This window comes from Hippichthys cyanospilos, chromosome 20 (genome assembly GCF_059441005.1).
Source record: "Hippichthys cyanospilos isolate Australia breed blue-spotted pipefish chromosome 20, RoL_Hcya_1.0, whole genome shotgun sequence".
Classification (NCBI taxonomy): Eukaryota; Metazoa; Chordata; class Actinopteri; order Syngnathiformes; family Syngnathidae; genus Hippichthys; species Hippichthys cyanospilos.
Window position 1 is genome coordinate 13,482,588 of NC_142388.1, and position 21,589 is coordinate 13,504,176.

Consider the following 21,589-nt stretch of genomic DNA (forward strand, 5'->3'; position numbering starts at 1 on the left):
GAGCAAAATTGACAATTGTGTGTAAATATGAACATACATAAACAGGAGTTACAGGCTCAACTTTCAGCTGCAGCTGAGCGAGTTTAAAAAAAATACATGCAACTTGTGTAATCATAGGGGGTTGACATTTTTTTTGCGTGTGTTTACAAACAGTCCTTTTCTGAAATGCCAATATTTTACCGTTCACTTCTTCAACAAGAAAACCAAAACATTGCTACACAGGTTATTTCAGACAAACAACCCTATCCTGTATTTTTCCTGTAGGGTTGCTTCTATTGAGTATTTTGGTGTTTGGATAAAAAAAAAAAAAGATAAAATATATATATATATATATATATATATATATATATATATATATATATATATCAAATCTAAACACAGAAGACCACAGAATGTATAAAAATGGGTTGATTTTACTGCATATTTAATTTTCCAAAAGTGGGACATTAATCAGAGTGTCGTATTTTAATTAGTGTAAAGAAAATGAATGGGAGAAGAAAAAGGGGAAAATCACAACGTTAAAAAATTGTACTTTGCATCTTCAGAACACATAATGTATATTATAAAACTTTATTTTGGACATCAGATGACAAAGACATTTTCATATCACACATTTTGTCAAATATTACTTTAGAATAATATCTTGGGGAAAAAATTATGAACTTTGATGGATAACTGTTGTCAATTTTTCAAATACTAATATCAATAAAATTAATATGAATTCAACATAAAAATCTGTGGGCCCTGTCTTTACTGTTTATGATCAAATTAGCCTGAAAGAGAGCTTCCACAGGCCAAGCTCTGCTTTTTGGGTGCAGAGCATTAGGATTCAAATTGTTGAGTCATCAATCCAGGATTCAAATTTTTATGCAATGCTCCAGCATCACCCCTTCCCTGCCTTCTTGCTTGATATGGTGGCTATAGATTTAGATGATAACTCCTTGGTCAGGTGACGTGCCTCTTCAAGCGAACCAAATGTTTAGATTTATTGCTAAACAACAAGAAAAACATCAGATAGGCATGACGGCCTTACATATCACATCATGTCCTCTCGATTTAGATCTCAATAATCTGCACGGAGATTTAATGCGGCAACGGGATGCACGAGCCTGCTATAGCACCACTATATGTTTTTAAGATAGCGAAGATTGCCAGTCGGTTGAGTACCTCTTTGACTTACAGATCTGAGGTTTCAGGTTTGAATCTCACATCTGGCCTTCCTGTATAAAGTGTACATGTTGCACTTTTATGAATTCTCTACAACTTGCTGCCATATTTTAGAAACACGCATGTTCACCCAACCGTCAGTCTGCGGCTCGGAACTGATCCATGGATTAACTGGCATCGAGCCGCATGGGGTGCACCCGAAATAATGATGTTTTGGGACTGATTTAATTGATCCTTTAACAGTGATAGATATGTGCTCGTGTTTTGTTTGGCTTGATCTTTGTTTTTGGCGTTGCCTCTGGCCGCTGCAGATATTTCATTCTGTAGTGAGGAAGGACGGTGTGGCTTCAAATGAGAGCAGTTACTGCCCGTGACGCACGCGTCATTTTGTCTCTCTGTTAAATTTGGCCCACAAGTGTCTGTAAGTTTGCACTTTCTTTGTAAGAATGTTGTCATTTATGATAATATGCCGAAGAGTACTTTGTTTGTTCACCCAACAACTTGTGATTGTGGATAAAATTGTACCTGTTAGCGCTTATCTTTAGCATGTTATATAGTGCTGCCTTGTATGCGTCTAGATTGTTTGCATTTTCTTGTGTGGAATTTAAGTCAGCCCAGGGAAGTAAAGAAAATAAGAATTTATTTGTGTAGTGTTAATATGCATATTACAATAACACTCTTGAATCTTGAATTATCCTTTGGCCCTCAGTAGACCCAAATCTGAACATGGGGCTTGTCTGTGGTCTCCAGCTTGGCACGGCCCCAAGCAGCATTGCAGGTCCGCCTGTCAAGGGATCAACACCCAATGGAGGGTGCAAAGTGTTAATATGCACCATCAGCAGCATGTGTGAGATCAAGAGGTTAAAAGGGATAAACATTTTTTTGAAAACGTTATTGGATTTTCATTCATCCACTATTATCAGCAGACATGTGTAACTAGTGGTGTTTTTACTCTTGTGGGAACTACCCAACAAACAAATACAGCACCTGTTTGCAAGTACAGTAAGTATTCTCAAGTAAGGGATCATATTTGCATAGTCCAATCTTTACTTATAACAGAATTTCCTTGTGTGGGAAAAGACGGTACATGTCCTGCACAAACTTGCAAGTACGTTAACAAAATACATTACATGTGTAACAACACAAGTAAAAAAATGTAAAGATATGTTGTCCAAAACATGTTTGTTAAACAAAAACTGCAGTATTCAGAACATGTACAGCATATGAACACAATACTGGAAAATGTAAAAAAATGGTACAAATACTGTACTGTATATAAATTAACACCAGTACAGTACAGTATTGCACTGTACTTAACTACAGTATTGTATTTGATGTTGTTTATATGTTGAGTGTTGTCTGCCTTGGGAAAAAAATAGTGTTTTGAGTTGTTGTGTGAATTCATTTTTTGCTTTGTGAAAATGTTTGCCCGCGTAATATGCAGTTGCGTTGCTAATTGCAAGTAACTGTCTTGTTAATCATCGCTGATATCTGGTCATTTTTGTGCATACAGATAGATTTTTGATGCCATCTCCCTCGCGTCCTTGCTGGACGATGGCTTTTGATCAGGAGTTGAATTGGGCATCTTCTTCATCCGTTTATTTTCCTATGGATGATTGATCTAAATGAACAACTTTAAAATCTTTCGCATATACAGCCAAACTCTTAACAATAAAGAGTCACTTACATGTATTGGATCCGTTGGTAGAAGATTGAAAAAGGAGGAGCGGACACAGTAATTCTGTAGTATGGAGCGAGAACTTCCTCCGTTTGCGGTAGTGCGGCCTTCCGTATTGCTTCTAGGTTGTGGAATATCTGTTGCAAGAGAACGATCGTTAATGTAATATAGTCGTAGATAATATAACGCATGGTTTTTTTGGGGGTGGGGGGGGTGGGGCTGAGAATTTTTGTTTGACAGAGCTCTGTAGGTGGGAATACATACTGTAATGAGCTCAAGGTTTGGGCGAATGGCTTGCCGTGTAACCATTTTAGAAGGTACGTGAAGTGATCTTTTATAACTCAGTCTGGCACTCATTGAAAATCGTTCCAAATATTTTCTCATTTGGGGGTTGGACACACGTACATTTCTGGAAGTAAACTGTAATAGAGTCTTTCATGGTAAGATGTTTCCGGCAAAAGTCAAGGGATAAGGTTTAATCCTTGGCAGTGGTCAATGACCAGTTAGCCACAAAAGTGAGTTGACTGACAGATATGTTAGCACTCAGCAGTATTGGCATTGATTGCAGTTCATTCACTTAAAAAAGAAAAGCATAAATTCAGACATTGCTGCAGTAAATGATTGTATTATCCCAGAGGACAACAGACACATTCGGTGAGGGTATGTTTTTGCACACTTGTGATCCATCCATCAATTTTTTTTCTTTTGCTTGCCCTCATTACGGTCGCACCTCGTGTCGCACAGGAAAGTAGCCCAACTGACTTCAGGCGAGCACCAGGGAACACCTAGGGCTGGTTGGCAGTCGATCACAGGGCTGTAATTTGTTTAATTTATGATAATAGATCTGTTCTCATATGTCTGACTGAAGCACCAGTTCTTCAAATCTATCAAATGCACAATAAGAATAATTGAATATTTTGCATACGTCATTCCTATCTTCAAAGTAATATTTGATGGTGGACACACTTTCTATGTCCACTCATAGATTTGCTGCGCATAAATGCAATTTTTTCTTTTATCATGCACTTGATTAACAGAAGTGGCAGGGTTTTTGTGTGTGTGTGTGTGTGTGTGTGTGTGTGTGTGTGTGTGTGTGTGTGTGTGTGTGTGTGTGTGTGTGCGTGCGTATGTGTACGTCTTTTGAATTCTGAGAGACGATCACTCGATCTGGTCATGCTTGATTACGCAATACATTTAAAACATAAGTGTGAACTCCAGTCCTCAAGGGCTGGTATCCTCCTTGTTTTCCGGTTTTCTTACCCCAAGACAACTGATTCAAATGATTAGCTAATTAGCAAGCACTGCAGGAGCTTGAAAACAATCCTAATCATTTGAATCGGGTGTGTTCGAGTCGAGAAGTTTAGAAAATATGCAGGATATCAGCCCAAGGTCTGGAGTTCGGCATCCGTCATTTAAACCATACATGTCAAAATCCAGTCCTCAAGGGATTACATCCTGCATGTTTTCCAGGCTTCTCTCCTCAACACACCTGATTAAAATGATTAGAATTACTTTCAAGCTCCTGTGGAGCTTACTAATTAGCTAGTCATTTGAATCGGGTGTGTTTGAGAGAGAAGCCTAGAAAACAGGCAGGATACCGACCTTCAAAGACTGGAGTTTGACACCTATGATTTGAACCATAAAAAGATGTACATCTGGTTTGGGTGGCCTATACTTGTTTTACTTTCTAAAAAGTCAAAACACATGACTATTTCGGATTCGTCCTCTGATCCTTTGTTTTGTTTTTTGTTTTTCTAAAGTCGATTCAAGTTAAAATGTTCTATATTATAAGATGTCAACCACACTTGTCTAAACAGGGCAAGAGCAGATTTTGAATCAAGCAGCACAATCCAACAGTTTTTATCAATCTTAGGGGGCAACAATTTAGCCACTTGCTGTTTGCTAAAAATGACATTGCAGTTCCTCAGGTAATGAATCCACTAGAGCTGCAATGATTAATGCAATGAATCAATAACTAATCGAATTTAGTTTAGTTTTACATTCCAATCCACAGAATTTTAACCCTCACCTGCAATTATCATCGTGTTTCTGTAGTTACCCATGTAAGCAGACCTTTGTGATGAATCAAAACAAAACTTTTGCAAACGTTTGAATTTTAGTCTGTTATTTCCCTGTGAATTTAAAGTAGTACTATGCTTTTGAAAAGTGAGATGAAAATTCATACTTTTTAAAATCCAGTTAATTGATTATGCGACATAATAATTGTCAGATCAATTGATTAATAATGTAACTAAATATAACTGTTTGCCTCAGTAAGATTTTGTTTGTTTGTCAATGTGACATGCACAAGCAAACCCGTGATTGGTCGTTACACAATTTTCATGTGATTTTCAGTAAACAGCAAATGGCAAAATGGCCGACCCCCTTTGATGGATAATAGCAGGTAGATATTGAGGCTTAACTCATATTCCAACAATGCAATATTAATCAGAATAACATGGTAAGATTATTTGAACTGCATACAACTGATTATTGTAAAGAAAATTCATAAGACACCTTCCCCTTTTAAGATGGGTTAGGTTTAGGGTTATAGTTGAAGCCATTTTGAATTTGCCCGTGTTCACACTACAAATATAGTGATCCCTCGCTACTAATCACGCTCTCAGTGCAAACTTTTTTTCATGAAAAAAAAAAGGAAATATTGCTGAGAGACATGCTGCAAAGATTCCCCTCATGCCAGACAACTGGTGTTAACTGTAAATGCACACATCATAGTCACTCCTCTGACATCAAACTACTTCAGTACATGTTTATTTTAAAAAATCGTGTAATTGACTGAGAACTTCCTCCGCAATGACCCCCTCAAAAATATTGTATCATTCTCAACTGACTGGCCAGGCATGCTGTCAATAAGCTGAAGGGGCACGCCTACAAGACGTGGATACTCCGACAATACATGTGATCGTCTCCCGGCACGACAATTGACCAATAAGGGCAGGAGATGTAACCCACTCCCACTCAGAAGTTAAAATCCACTCCTCATTGTTGCCCGCATCTTGTAGGAGTGCCACTTAAGCTAATTGACAGATCGCCTGGTCAGTCAGTTGAGAGCAGTACCACTTTTTTATTTTCTTTTTTTTCTGTGAGTCAATCACATAGGAGCGGCTGAAAGAGACCAAAAGGAAGAAAGAAAGCTTTGGTATCCACTTACCTTTTGTAATAAATTGAGATTTCAAGTGTAGACTCTGCTTTTTAACCATGTTTGGTCAGCTAATCCCTTCACTATAGTTAGACATTGGGGCGCCTACTTGCAGGGCAACTGTGACTCACAGTGATCAGCCAAGGAATCAACTGTGGCTACGTACGTACAGCCATGGAAACCAGGAAGCATAACAGTACACTTTTCTGTATAAGGTTTAATAGTTTAAGATTTAAGTGAATAAGTGTACTGAATTAACATTTGTCTTAAATAAGTGAAGTTTTTCACTCGCATGGTGGGGGGGGGGGTCCCAATTAACCACGACAAATGAGGGATTACTGGACTAAAATGTCATGACAAGCTTCAAGTGGCTTTTGTTGCCATCTATACGAGCATAATTCAATGTCCTGCGGGAAAGCAAATTTGTTACGTGATTATGCTGCCCATTTTGTCACTTTTTGGGGCGGGGGTCTATTTGGGGTCTATCTGTTCTTTCAGCATTCATACATTTTCCGAAGAGGCGGCCTAAGTTTTACTATTTTTTTTCAGTCCAAACAATAGCTCAGTAAATTAATGATGCCGTTCATACAAAACAAAGGATGATGGGTATAATTTTCTCTCTAGGCATCACATGGCCTGTGCAAGTGCAACCCACCCAGCACGAAATCCGCACACGACAAGGCTTGCCCCCACCACCTGCAGGAGGGATTTTACCACGCTCGCATTGCCTGTTGCCGCCACACTTTCTTAAATAACCAGACACCACCTCCAGCACCTTGCAGCCGTCTCTCCAGCGTCACGCGCTCACAATTAAGCACATAAAGCAGCCGCCACTGAGCGGAGGCAGACAGGAGCCAAGCACATGCTCAAGCACATGCACATTGCACGCCGCCGCTACAGTCAAGTGGACTCGCTCGCGGCGCGGCACCCCCCTCTCCACCCTCCCTACCACCACCACCACTCACGCGCACAGGCGCAATGGCTTGAAATGAGACAAGACGGATTCTTCTGGAGAGGCTGATGAAGGATGAATTAGTGAGCGTCCGACTGTCGCCGTGACTCTCCGCGCGTCTCGCAGCGAATTGCTGCAATGCTGTCTTTCCAGGTGTGTGTATGCGCGCGCGCGCGTGTGTGCATGGCGTTATTTCTCTTACGAATTGGACCGAGCCGGGAAACGAGAGTCTGATGTCACATGTGCTTCATCGGAGGAGACGGGGCATCTGCAAGCTGGATTTTGTGGAGGATGCTGCGGCAAGTGATACACAGAGGGCTCAAGGCTTCCTTCTACTGGTTGGGCTTATTCGTTAGCAGACACCCCGTTTTCTTTCTCACCGTGCCAGCGGTTCTCACCATCATTTTTGGATCTACGGTGCTGAGTCGATTCAAGCCGGAGACGGACCTCGAGTTGCTGGTGGCCCCGACGCACAGCCTGGCAAAGATTGAGCGAAGTCTGGCCAACAGCCTGTTTCACATCGACCAGTCTAAGCACAAGCTGTACTCGGATTTACACACCCCGGGCAGATATGGCAGGCTGATACTGCTGGCCAAGTCTGGGGGGAACATCCTGGAGGTGGCCGATCAGGTGCTGCAAGTTCACAAGCAGGTGTTGGATTTGCGAGTCAATTACAAAGGATTCAACTACACGTTCGCGCACCTCTGCGTGCTGAGCCACAGAGACAAGCGCTGCCTGCTGGATGATATCATCACCATCTTCGAGGACATCAGACAAGCGGTGCTTTCCAACAGCACTTTCCACAAGGTGCCCGTCAGCTACCCCAACACGACGCTAAAGGTGAGCTTGAGCCCTTGCAGCTCCTTGGAAGCAGGCCTGCTCTTGAAACGCACCACACTCCCCGCAACAAACACAAAAAAAAAAAAAAAAAAAAAAAAAAACTGACTTGTGGGTCGTCTCTGTGATGGTGCAGAATGCAAATAGACATACGTGCAGCCTCTGCCACGATTTCTCAATGAATGCAGCATTTGCACTATGGTGGGCTGGGCATTGCTAGGTGCAGTGTGGCCCATCTACAGAACATAACAGCATATGAGGGAACCCTCTTCGTAACCCAGACATCTGCAATAGCTTTTCTGGGTTTCACTCTCACATGTGTTGGTGCAGGTGAATTGATTGGCTCCTCCACACACGCACACACAACAGGGATATCCTCTTTCTTTTTTTATGCAGTGGTTCCCTCATGCCATCTCCTGGCAACACATGCAGCATGACATGACTGCAATAGCTAACAGGCTCCTTTAGAATTCATTTTCCATCTCTTTCTTGTGACCTCATCCTGCACTCACACAGTCTGGAATACACAATTCTCAACAGTGGCTAATTGCCTATAAAAGGCAGCTGTTTGTAATTCAGCAGTGAGGTTGCAGTTTGACTTTTGGGATACTTATCCGCATGATTCGGGTGCATTTTCCCATTTTATATATATATATATTTTTTTTTTCCCGGCTCTTCCAACATTGGAAAAATATGAATGAAACAGTGCTACTCTGCAGCATGTTTTGATTTATAGATATGGGTGCATTCTGCATGTATCAGAACGTTGACATTTAAAACGATATCATAGTATTTTAGCTTTAAATTCACGGATATGGTCAAGTCACAGTGTACTCCGCAGATGTAAAACTCAAAGGGGCCTGATCAGCTCAGCCAAATCATTTTATGTGGCCCACAAAATGTTTTTACAAGTGTCTGGCTAAAGTACAGAACTTGCAAGTTGTTTTTAAAAAAAAACAAACAAAAAAAATGTTTTTTGTTCCCAATCTGTCTTTTGAACTGTTTTTACCGGCCTCAAAACCTTTCAAAACTAGGTAAGCGTATGACAAATACATTTAAAATGTTTTCCAGCCCTCTGACAGAAACTAGAATTAAAATGTGGCCCACGATAAAAATGAGTTTGACAACCCCGAGTAGTCCATAACAACAAATACTTTGGATATGTTATAAAAGAAGCAAATTACTGCCTTGATCTCTCAAATACAGACCTTTGAGATGAACACAAAATAAGATCCTGAACTAACATCAGTGACCTGAACTTACCAGAACAGTCGAATGGACAACATTTTCACAATTTTGCAAGAAAAGCAAACATTCCATTCTTTTCATTTTTTGTACTGTCGGTTAATAATAAGATAGCTTTTTTTCCACTTGTCCATTTTTGACATGCTTTTTCCTCAGCAAGCTTATCCATCCATCCATTTTGCATTGCTTCTTATCATCTCCAGGGTCAATGGGTTGCTGGTGCATATCGCAGCCATTTTGGGGCAGTAGGCGTAGAACTGTTTCCAGCCAATAGCAGTCAGCAAGATTAGTCATATCTATTAGTTTGACTGGTACTTTTGGCACCACAGTGGCATTGGATTGTGGTTGGCATATGATGATGACAAATTCTTCTGTGACTGGCTTAAGGCTAGTCGTGTTTATACCCTGCCTCTAACCCCAAAAGCTCAGCTGTTATAGACTTTCGCTCACTGAAATGAGGACGAGGTACAGAGAAACAGTGTATGGATTTATTGTCTTTGTGCAAATTATTTTTTTTCAATTATCAGGTTAAGGCTTTGGTTCTCAATTATATTTTGCAAACCCCCCCGTAGGAAAGAGAAAATGATTCATGCCCAGCCCGACTTGCCATGCCAACATAAATAAAATAATTATGAATTAAAAATGTGTAAGTATACCTAAAACTGTATTTTTAAAATATTCACATCATTTAACATTGACAAAAGGAAAAAGCAATATTAAAAAAAAACTTTCAACAACTGTTAACTACTTTTTTACAGCAATAGCCAACTGCATCAGAGTACCTGAAAAAAATGAAAATGAAATGAAAAGAAAATGAGAAAATATTTCAAGCCCCCCCCACTCACCGCGCTTGATAAAAATAAAATTATTATCTATAAAAATTGAATATTTGTACCTAAAACTGTATCATTTTTCATCTTAAAAAAACAATATGACTGTTAATTATTTTTTACAGCGTTTATACAGGTTGCAGGCTAGTCTTAAAAAAAAAAAAAAAAGAAACAAGTGCATCCAAAGGCCTGAAAGAAAGAAAATATTCCAATCCTTATTTTATCACAATTACACTTCACATGGCAAAAACAAATACTTTTCCCACTGGTCATCCGGACTGAGTGAGAACATGCGTGTAGCAAAGTGACAAGTGACCATTATTTTGGGGAATTAAAAAAAACATGAAAGGAGCACTTTAAACACCTCAAATATAATTTAAAACAGATAACTGACAAAAAAAAGAAGACTGTCGAAGCACATGACCAACTCAAACGCTCACACTGCTCTTCTCACCAGTCTTTTATTTGCAATCGTTAAATCGAGTTTTAAATACAGTTACTTGCCACATGAGGGGCAGAGTTTTGACCCAGGGCAATGCAGACAAGACACAAAGGACGAAAAGTAGATAGACTTTATTCTTCATACACAAGAATCAAATGAAATCAGAAAACGAGACTCAGAAAAAAAACTCGTAGAAAGAAATGTACCTCTGACTTGACAACTAAAGCTCAAACGAAAACTCAAATTGGAAGACACCTTGGCATGACAGCTTAAAAGCTTCACTTGACTTTTCTAACTGTAGCTGGGTTTACATCGTCATGTATTCGTATTTGAATGGATCTGAATGACCAATCAAGCCTCAAGTGCTCCATAGGCACATCTAACACACAAAACATACGCAAACTCATAAAAATAAATTTTATCTCTGATTCGGAAACTAAACCCGAAAACTAGAAAATTGGAAGACAGCTTGACATGACAGCTTGGGGCTTGACTTTCTGACTGTAAATGGGTTTACATGGAGCCATGTATTCCAATTAGAATGATCCTGAATGATTACTCGGAATGAAAATGGTCCATATGTGAGTTGTGTTGTATGTGTGTGTAAATATACATATTAATGGAAAGGGCTGATGCCACTTAACATTTTGAAGGGTTGAAAGTAAAACTATATTTATATTTGACAACTCAGCCCAAGTTGGGTGATAATAATAGTCAGATACAAGGGGGCCTATCATGAAAAATTGTCTTGGGGATTTTAACCACGTCACGATGTTGGTCTCACTCTAAACACCTCCAAAATGATATTTTCTTTCATTATTTCCTGCAATTCTAAGCATTCCTTGCTTATCCTGCACTCTAACTATATATGACTTGAAAAATGCTTATGATGACAGAAGAAATCCGTACCTTCGGCCCTGTACATGCCAACCTTATCCTTATCTTTTAGTTTCGTTTTAGTTCTGAATTTGAGGAGACTCCTTCATTCACTCTGCACCTCTCATGAGGCGAAATGGTCAAGATGATGGTTGGATGGATGTTTTGTGGCCGGCGGCATTAAGCTACATCATAAAGGGGGCGTGTTAGTCACACGATGAGAAGCATGGCCCACCAATGAGACATTTTACTTCCAAGTTAAAAACGTCAGTATCAAAAATCTCTAACACATAAACAGAATAAACACACATCACTTACTAAACATAGGCAGTAGCGTGCGTTATCAACATAAATGATAATAAACTATAAATATGAGCGTACGTTGTCATTCACTACGTCATCGTAACGAGCTGAATGATGCACAGAGAACGTAAAATAGGAAACGGAAATGCAACGCGACCCGACAAATTAAAAGATGCAAAATAAGATAAAAAATGTCACGAACTCTATCACTTGAAGAATTCTTAACATAGTTATCAACTAATATTACTTAGTTATTTGATGAATACAGTACTGTATAATGTACTTTTTTTGCTTTTTTCAAATTTTTTCCATTTTTGCGCATTTTTTAACTTATTTTTTATTTTGAAATATTTTTAATTTTTCCTGGAAAAAATCGCAAAGTACTGAGACCGCAATATCTGAGACCGCGAAGTAGGAGGGATCAATGTATATATTTCAAATTAAGATAACACAGGTAAGTCTACAATACAAACTGGAGCGGTCGAAAAAATTCTTAACATTGACTAAATCTCATCTTAATGCCTCTGTTTGTGAACACAGATGGATTCAGACGTTGGTTCAGTCTGCTTGCTTCTTTTAATGAAAATAATGTCAGATGGTTTCGTTTTTAACTTCAGTCAGAGTGTAGATTGCACTTTTTTTTTTTTTATGTTTACGTCCGAGACATAGATTTGCTTAGGGCAGCACGATTATGCCCAAAATATAATCAGAATTATTTTGGTCAATATTGAAATCACGATTATTAATCACGATTATTCAGCGTGGTTGGTCAAACATGTCTATTTATTGCACTTTTTTTAAAACAAGCTGTATATAAAAAAGGCTTCAAGGCTCAATACGTAAAAATAACAGTGGTAAGCCGTGACTTTCAAACCTACGCCTTCTGTGATGTCAGACTCTCGAATAAATAGCCCCTATGTGCGCGTGTATATTAATGGACTACACAGGCTATTTTCTGGAGCTTTTAAATGTCAATAAACCCGCATCAGCCATTAAAACTTGTCCTCAGATGTGAGGCTCTCAAAACTTTGCCAAACGCTGCCAAAATGATGTCATTTTGACGCATGGAATCCCGCGAAACTCGCAGAGGTGTCAAGCATAAACCAAATTGACGCACTTCTTGCAGGATTTCTTCGCTTGCTATTTCTTAAGCTTAATGAAGTCTTAACCTTGCGTTTAGCTTCTGGTAATAAGATAACTGAAATGCTTCATTTGAAATTTACGAAGCTTCCTTTTTTAATGTTACACGCACTCCTGTGGTGTTCCCATGTTGGTGATGATTCAGGCTGAAGTCCTGCTGCCTTCCAGTCAGAAAGTCCTACAGCCAGTCGTAAAGGGTGGGGTGCAGTCCAATGGAAAGCAGTTTGTGGGGGACGTTCTTGGTGTCCCCGCCCTGAACTCATACAGTCATTTGACATATTTTCGATAATGATAGATAGAAACTAATTTGCCTAACTAATTTGTTAAACACATTTTAAAGAACTTGTATCATGGTATTTAAAACATTTAAACTTAAACAATTTAAATTATAATGAAATGCGAGGTTTTTGGTAGGAACATTTCCAACCAAAAAGTGAAACATCTTGTTGACTGATACCCCACCTCTCACTGTGTGACTGCTGTGTACTATTCGTGATATTGTTCTGAAGCCGAGCGGCCATAAAATAAAAACAAACAAACAAACAAAAAAAGATCTTACATCATAACCTTGCGGTCTGTAAATAATGTTCAAGAAACTCAAGAGGCTCATATCGAGAAATGTAAGACTGTCAAGTCAATCTTTACACAGCATGAATGTGCTGCAAAAATTATGGTTCTTTTCCATACAACGGCGCTAACATGTACTTACAGCTATGGCCTCTTCATTGGGTGCAATTTTAGGACTTGCTCCAGCTTCCATTTGTGATTTGTATATTGTGTATTGACTCATATTGAATTAAGTAGAGGAAGCACTTTGAGACTCTTAAGAAAATGACATGTTGTAGGTTAGGTGTGATGGCGTGTTGGTCGGTGGTTTCATTCTGCAAGCACTCTGCAAGCAACCGTCTTGCCACATGACTCCCCAATGGTTAATTAAAGCTTACTGACTGCTTTTCCAGCAACAGCCTGAACATATGATAGTACTCGTATGTGATTATCTTCTGTTAGCCATTAGGACATGTTCACATACTTAAAGCACAGGTCAGATAAGTTTGGATGTCGCCATGCTACACCTTTCTTAGCATAGCTAACAGTTGATAACCAATAATTTTCAGAATTGGATATCATACTGATTTTTCTCTTGAATAATCAGATACATTGATTGAATTTACAATACATTTTATTTCAAAATCAATCTATTAGATAAATGTTGTCAACTAATGACTATTTTATGAAATCTATAGTAAAATTTTATTACGTTGTTGTGTTATCATTTTTTTTAAGAAGTCTATCCAGCGTATATCCATTTGCATTTTGTGGGTACACATTTTCCACCACATTGAAGCTAAATCACTCACTGTGATGACTACCAGTAATGCAAGTGAGTGTGTGGACAGTGCAGTAAAAAAGATGTCAGTGAACCACAGACTTTGTGTTGACCTTGTTTGTAAACTTTTTGCCCCCCTAACCCTACTTATGTTTTCTAAAGTGCGGAGACTCATACATATGTAATCCAGTCAGGGTCTTTTTTTTCATTAAGTACCGTAATTCCCCAACTATAAGAAGAACCCGTGTATAAAAATCACCCTCAGTTTTGGGGTCAAATTATGTTATTTTCTATGTTACCACGTATAAGATGCTCCAACAGTTTGGCTCATCTTTTGTAAACTCTTCATATTTTCTAGTGTTCTATCCGTAAATTACATATTTCTTGCTCGTTAAGCATGTTTCAGATTTCCCATATTGTGAGCGGTCAATGAATGCCTCTCCCATTTAATGTTGAATGCTCTAGAAGCAGTGTGTTTTCACTTTTCCTCGCTACACGGTTCAAGTTCATTTTACCAGGAATACCCAAAGTTTCGCAACATCCGTGTTTCACCAAGTTTATGATTGTGTGTAATGCCAAAAGACAGCAATTAATAAGTCAAATTTTCCATTTCCATTTTCTATAACCAGTGCATACTTCATTGAATCAGCTGGAGATATCATGTCCCTTACATGATCCTCTCTGTTTTAGTAATATTCCTGTGTGTGAACAAGGATGGACTCGGATGGTGGTTCAGTCTGCTAGCTTCCTTTTTTGAGAATAATGCTGTAACAACCTCAGCTAACACACGGTGCTGTTAGCGGCGACAGGCATCTGCTGCTAACAGCGAAGTGACGTCTGCCCTCTTGCTCGTCCCATTATGGAAATTGTTGTAAGTAGACGCTCAAATGGTGTTGAATGACAAAAAAAAAAAACATTACTGTTAATACGATGCAACTATATTTTGGCTTCCATTTTCAGAAGAATAAATGCATCTTATATCGGGGGGATGACGATATTTATAAATATTTCTGTTGAATGAGGGGAAAAAAATATCCCTGCAAACTGTAAACACCACCAAGTGGAGTCAGTCAACAATCAAACTTTTTAATGAGACACAAATTAGAATTTTGGTATCATGTGTAGTAACGGCACAGGCAATGCATTATGTGTTCCCTATGTTGGTTTTTGAGTGAAGATTTGATGAGTATAGTGTGTGTGATAAGAAATTTTGCATTAAACTAGCATTTTTTAAAATGTATTCTTTTCGCTAAAACTGCACAGGGCTAACCCAGCCTCCACTGTTATGGAGCTCTTCTTCTGTCTCCCTTTGCTTGCTAGGACATTGCGCTCTGGTGGCTCCTAAAAATAAAATCTGCTGATTAGACGACTTGAACTATTAGCCGCAGGGTTCAAAGTGTTAAAAACAGCAGCGGTTTCTAGTCAGAAATTTAGGTTCCTTGTGACTTAAACAAAAAATGCAAAATTAGCTAATTACAATATCAGGAAACTTGACTTTACCCGTGTTTATTTTAGATTACAGTGAATCACCTTGACGGAAAAATATTGGCTATAGTAATGAGGGGAAAATTCAGGATATAAAAGGCGCCATTGATGGCATATGAGACACAAGACACCAGTGCTTGCGCCAACATGACTGTAATGTAATAGTTTATCATAAGCCATCATGTCTACTGTATTTGTTACAGTGTTTGATAATTAATTAGATTAGATTAATTTGATTAATTTAATAATTTATTAATATGCCGGCTTACTTACAAACGAGACAATAGTTTTTGGCGCCAGGTCTTGCACTTTTCTTCTTTACGGGTTTCATCCAAATTTCCTACCAACAATTTACACCGTAGAACTAACATAACATAACATTTTGGGCTGTCGAGTTTGACGTTAGTGTCGTTAGTACGTCGTTGGCGCTTACAGGTTGACTTACACGCTCAAAATAATCCAAAAAGAAATATTACTGCTCATCTAGACTTGTACAGTAAATGATTCCTATATATCACAACAAGTTTACTGCTTGTTTTGCACAATTCTTTTTAACAAATCATACAACAGGGGTTGAAATGCAGCTTCACCATGCAGCAGGTCAGTGACAGTTGAAATGGTCTCAGTTTACTGTCCGTGTGTGAACAAGGCAATAAAAGCAAGTCAAGAGTATCGTTGAATATCACATTAACCTTTCTGAAAAATCTTTAATTCAAATGAATGAATATGCATTCAGTGGCAACAGCATGAGCTACATGTACATGGCGAAATTCATTACAAGCATCTTGCCATTGTAAAAAACAAAACAAAACAAAACAATTGTATTTCAGAAGCATGTCAAATATTGCTGTTTTTTGCGAGTTAATTGAGATAATATTAGGCCATTAAAATATGAGGTACAGCACTCATGATGCAGTACAGTTCCACAACGCTGAAATTACTGCCTCTCACATCTAAACTGCATTACCATTGTAAAGGCACAATATTTGATATTGGCCTGGCATTTGATAACATTACATTATGTAAGTGGTCGTAAAGTTGTGGCTGGTTATGCTTCAAATATACTTGTGCTCAGTGCAGTTGCAGATATTTCCTGCATTTATTTTCTTGTCTTCTCGAACAGTGGGGCGGCTAATGTTCTAACCTAGCAGTGGAAATACCCCACCCACTATTTAATTGTAGAGAAGAGTTTGAATAAATGGTCAAAGATCGAGAACAATTTAGTATTGAATTGTGGTGCATGAAACTATGATTTTTTTTTCCTATGCCAAATGCAAGTCTATCACAAAGTGTGATGTATTTCTTCCTAAGGACTAGACTAAGTTTTGGTATGGTCACAGACCCATGTCAAGATGGTACACCATGACACATTTTATAGAACTTTATGGGGTGGGGCATGAACATAGTCAACTTGCTTTACCACCAAGTGAAATGACACCTCACATTCCTGTTAAATGCCATGCAAGTGAGTTGCGCTGATCATCCTTCACATAGAAGAAGAGGAAATGGATTTGCTTGTGTCTTGTTAATACAAACTTCCAAGCAGACCAATGCTTTCACAAATTCTGGCATAACTCACCTGGCGCACTGCCCCTCAGTCTTCGTAAAGCTGTGTTTGCCATCTGACATGCAACGCTCCCACACCACTCACAATTTGACTTCAAATGCCCTGCTGAATTACATCAATATTCAGCGGTTACAATTCCTTTTTTCCTTCAAGTCCAGACATTCGCACTTCGTCAGCACTGATGGACTGTCCGTCAGTCCGTTGCCGAAGGACACTCATTTTGCTGACGCCCGTTTTGCCGACGCCCGTTTTGCCGACGCAAAAAAAAAAAAATTAAAAATGTCGGAGTTGCAATTTTCATCCGTCATTGTAATCGTTGGGCAAGACATTGAGTCAGATGTCTGTCATATGTCCGTCAGCCCGCTAAGCCCCTTTTTGCTTTTTACTGAAATAAAATTCAACTGACTTGGATATTTATCCGCTATATTGCTGCATCCTTAAAGTACAAACTGCAATCAGCCTGAAGTCAATGTGACAATAGTCTCTTTACAGTACAACTAAGCAGTGGAGAAGTATGTTCCAGTTGAGTGAATAAACTGGCTTGGTGCAATTCACTACTTGTCATAACTTTAGCCGTGATTTATTTGTAGTTGCTCCCTTTCTTAGTCCTGGTTTCAGGTTTCTTGCTGGTAAAACCAATCTGGGATGTGTTTCAAATAACCAATGAAAGCAGACTAAATTTGCATTCTTGCTCTGATTGTCTCTTGGTCATGAAATGCAGGATAGAAGTTTTATTAAATTCACTAATTAAAGTCAATTTTTCATAGTCAACCTCAGCAATACTTCTAATACTTCTCTTGTAGTGGATGTGACAGATGGAATTTGTTAATGAAACCATTTTCTATAGTTGTAGGGCAGGAAATTATAAATAAGATCCAACATCCAATATTTGAGCGTCATGTATAGCATGATGATGACATCCAGTGGACATGATTGCACTCTCTTTCCCTGAATGATGGTATATTGTAGCCTAGAGTTAAAACCCTTATCAACGGGATGGCGAAAGTGAGCGCTTAGTCCAGTTGGTTATGTTGTTGGGTTGGATTTGTTTGTTGGCAATCTTTTTACTGGAGTAGGAGCGGAAGATGGCCAGCTTTTCCTTGTAATCCGCCAGAAGTCCTTGTCCAGATGGCTAGAAGGCATTTTTTCAAAAAATGAAAGCAGCACGACGGACTTCTTTGAAAATGTTCTATTTTCAAATAGTCTGCAAGTGTTATTGTCCTGTTTCCACAGAAATTCAGCTTTTTCTTCTTGATTTGGCGAAGCTTGTTTTCCTGCTTCCTCCATGGAGTAATTGATCTTGAATTTTCTCACGTATGCTCGATTCCTATGTGCCTCTGCATAACTTGATAGCTTCCAGATTAAACTGCGATCTATAAACATGCCTCTTTGTTGGTATCATTCATGGGGGTCCTCGGCCAAGGGGTGTCAAACTAGTTTTAGCTTATGGGGTGCAAAGAGGAAACTCTATTCCCAATGGACCTGACCAATAAAATCATGGTATATATGTTTGTCACTTTAAAATAGAAACTTCAGATTTATTATTCTATTTAGATACTGTCCATAATAGTACAAGCACATCACTATTAATAATAAAATATTAACATTACTATCAATCAGTGGCCGGGCCATGACTTTCACACGTACGCCTTTTGTGATGTCAGACTCTTGAATTAATAGCCCCCATGCACACACGTACGCAATACTAATATCTCCTGATTTCTCTTCACCTTTTCATTATGGAGATCTCTTTCTCTTGGCACTGAGATGTACAGTGTATCCACTCGGGTGTTCCAAAAGTATTTTTAAAAGCACCGTTGCACATTGAGGTCCTCTCTTTACCTTCGAACTGAGATGTACAATATTGAATATCCACTTGGGTGTCCCCATAAGTTTTTAAAAGTACCGTAGCGCGTGTGTCCAGCCGTGCTTTGGTGTCTCGTTGCTGCCTCGGTTAAACAATTGAAGTTTGCAAATCTCGTGGAGCTCCAAACACCAAATCGATCCTTTGCAAACAAAAGGCATTCCCAGTAGAACGATTTGCCAGTGTTAGTTCACGCCCCTGGTAGCCCAGTCAGGAATATGGCCAAGTCGGGACAGGTTAGCTAATATAGCAATCAGGCAAAGCCAACACCATGTAGCTTGCTTGTTGAGAACTGCAGCGTCTTCCTGCAGTGAGCATCCACTCCCGTCACGTTCAACCTCACGTTGTAGCCTGTAAGTTATACGGGCCGCTCACATATCCATCTGTGCTTGCCATGCTGATGCAAATGCCCTGGCTTCTGGCTAAGGCAGATTACATATAGCCATACAGGCGACACAAGTTAGCTGAATTCTAATTGGCTAATAACTCCAACTCAATACTACAACACCAGAAGGCGCACAACCAAATGGATATAGTATGGCATGAAAAAGAACAAAATATGGAGAGTAATTTTATATATTTTTTTTATTTGTATATATATAAATATTAGTATAGTAAAAATTACTTCAAAATTAAATGGACTTTTATTATAGTTAATATATATATATATATATATATATATATATATATATATATATATATATATATATATATATATATATATATATATAGAGAGAGAGAGAGAGAGAGAGAGAGAGAGAGAGAGAGAGAGAAATGAATTTGAAATGAAATTGACTTTTATTGTAGTTATTAAAATTATTATAGTTTATTATGATAATGATGCCAGGTCATGTTAGGCCAGCAGAGAAGGCCTTGATGGTCCACCACTGCTGTTAATCATAAAACATTTTAAGTGTTTCATTATTAATTGCTCATTTTTATACTTTATATTACAAAATTATATCACGGGCTGGATTTAACCCATTCACAGGTCAGAACCTAAGCATACATGAAGTGCACAAAGAAGCACATTTAATGTGATGACGTCTAATGATGGCCAGGACTGCTTTGAATAAATCATTCTCTATTCAATTTGACAAGCCCAAAAATCAAGTGATTGTCTTCAAACGGTTAGCTATCCTGTCATCTTTCTCAACAAAACAAAATAAAAGTTCAACATATTTGCCACGATTAGCAGGGTTTGTGCAAAATGCTAGCTGCTGTTTGGTGAGTAAGAAGGTGGCTTCATGAGATCGATAAAACCTCTTAAATTACATTCACATTCTGGATGCTGCTGTTACTGTAAGTCTTGGTCATGCGTCCAAAGCCAATTTAAAAGTTTTTAGTAGTTAAGTACTGTATTTGGCTTTGGATGTGAGTGGTCGACTGCTCATGTCAAACTTCGCTGTAAAGTTTTAGGGTCAAAATATCCCATCCGAGTACAGACACTGTTACGACTTGATGGAAAAAGGTGGTCTGAAATCATCCTTTCAGCTCCGGTGTTGGTTTTCTTTTATTCATTACTTATTGATTTTTGAAAGTGCCACTCCACATGTAAAATAGTTTAAGAATAACTAGACCTGAAATTTAATTCAAACCATACTGTTGGTCATTAAGAACACATTTATTTGCAAGTTTTTTTAATTTATAATAATTTAATTTATTCCTTTTTAATGAAAAAATTGTCCCTTTAAAGTTTTATGATGAAACTGTGAGCCTAAACACATTACAGAAATACATCTTTTACATCATTATGGTTCGGGAAAGGCAAAACGTTTAACGAAAGTGTTTGAAAACATTTCAAAGCATTTATCCACAGAGGGTTTAACAAAAGACAAACAGCATAGTTTGTGAGGGATTGGACTACTGAGCATCACAGCAGGGTGTAGCCTCTGTCTCCTCCCTGTATTTGAACAGGACTTATATAAATTTTGCCACATTAATGAATAAAAACCATTTTATTGTGGGATTAAAATGGAAAATGGGTTATTAGGTACGTACATACCAGCCGACAAATACCGTCTTTTCTGGACTATAAGCCACACTGGTATATAAACCGCAGCAGCAAAATATGAGCAAAAAATTGATTTTTGTCGCAGAGAAGCCGCACTGAACTACAAGCCGCAGGTAATAACATGAGATATTTACTCAAAAAGATGCTACATGGAAGTTTATATTTTATTTTTTTCGTATTTAATTTTTTTGTAATTGTCTGCGAACAACAACATCCTCTCTTTAACAGACTAAACATGCCTGCATGTTTATAGAACATATTTACAGAAAATGGATGGATGGATATTTTCAACACAAACAGAATACTGTTAGTTAAATAGCAGTTCAAAATGAAAATCAATACTTCAATAGCATCATTTTTTATCTCCCTTTGTTTGATAGATTATCTAGGTGAATATAAAAACTCATTGCACATAATTTATATATACAATCATAAATACATAAATAAAATCATATATACTGTGTACTTTATATAAAATTTACTTCACAAATTTACCCAAAAATTTAGACATGTATATTTTTTAAATAATATATATTTTTTAATAATATATTTTTAAACATCTTTTTGAACACAGCCATTGATTCAAATTCTATTTCACGTTCTATAAATTAAAACCTGGAACAGATACACACATTCGCTTGCTGGTGGCTAGCATAAAAAAACCCCCAAAAAAACAGATAAGCCGCACTAGACTATAAACCG

At 38.2% G+C, this 21,589-nt stretch overlaps 1 protein-coding gene and 1 long non-coding RNA gene across 4 annotated transcripts in view; one reads left to right on the forward strand and one right to left on the reverse strand.

The window, feature by feature from the left end:
• Window positions 1-1,790: 1,790 nt before the first annotated feature.
• On the reverse strand, window positions 1,791-7,711 carry LOC148407469 (uncharacterized). Of its 2 annotated transcripts, none has more exons than XR_015863829.1 (3): window positions 7,356-7,711; window positions 2,855-2,982; window positions 1,791-2,773 (listed from the first exon to the last, which is right to left on the reverse strand). It is a non-coding gene; the product is annotated as an uncharacterized LOC148407469 (long non-coding RNA). The 2 variants fall into 2 exon arrangements; XR_015863830.1 differs by having other exon boundaries at window positions 7,160-7,711.
• The window catches only part of ptchd4 (patched domain containing 4), a 30,715-nt gene continuing 16,162 nt past the window's right edge, over window positions 7,037-21,589 (forward strand). The window contains exons 1-2 of one of the 2 annotated variants that reach the window (XM_088403533.1): window positions 7,037-7,110; window positions 7,217-7,797. In XM_088403533.1, coding sequence (XP_088259659.1) covers window positions 7,249-7,797 — 549 coding nt within the window. In that variant the 5' untranslated portion in view covers window positions 7,037-7,110; window positions 7,217-7,248. The other variant, XM_088403532.1, reaches the window with a different exon arrangement.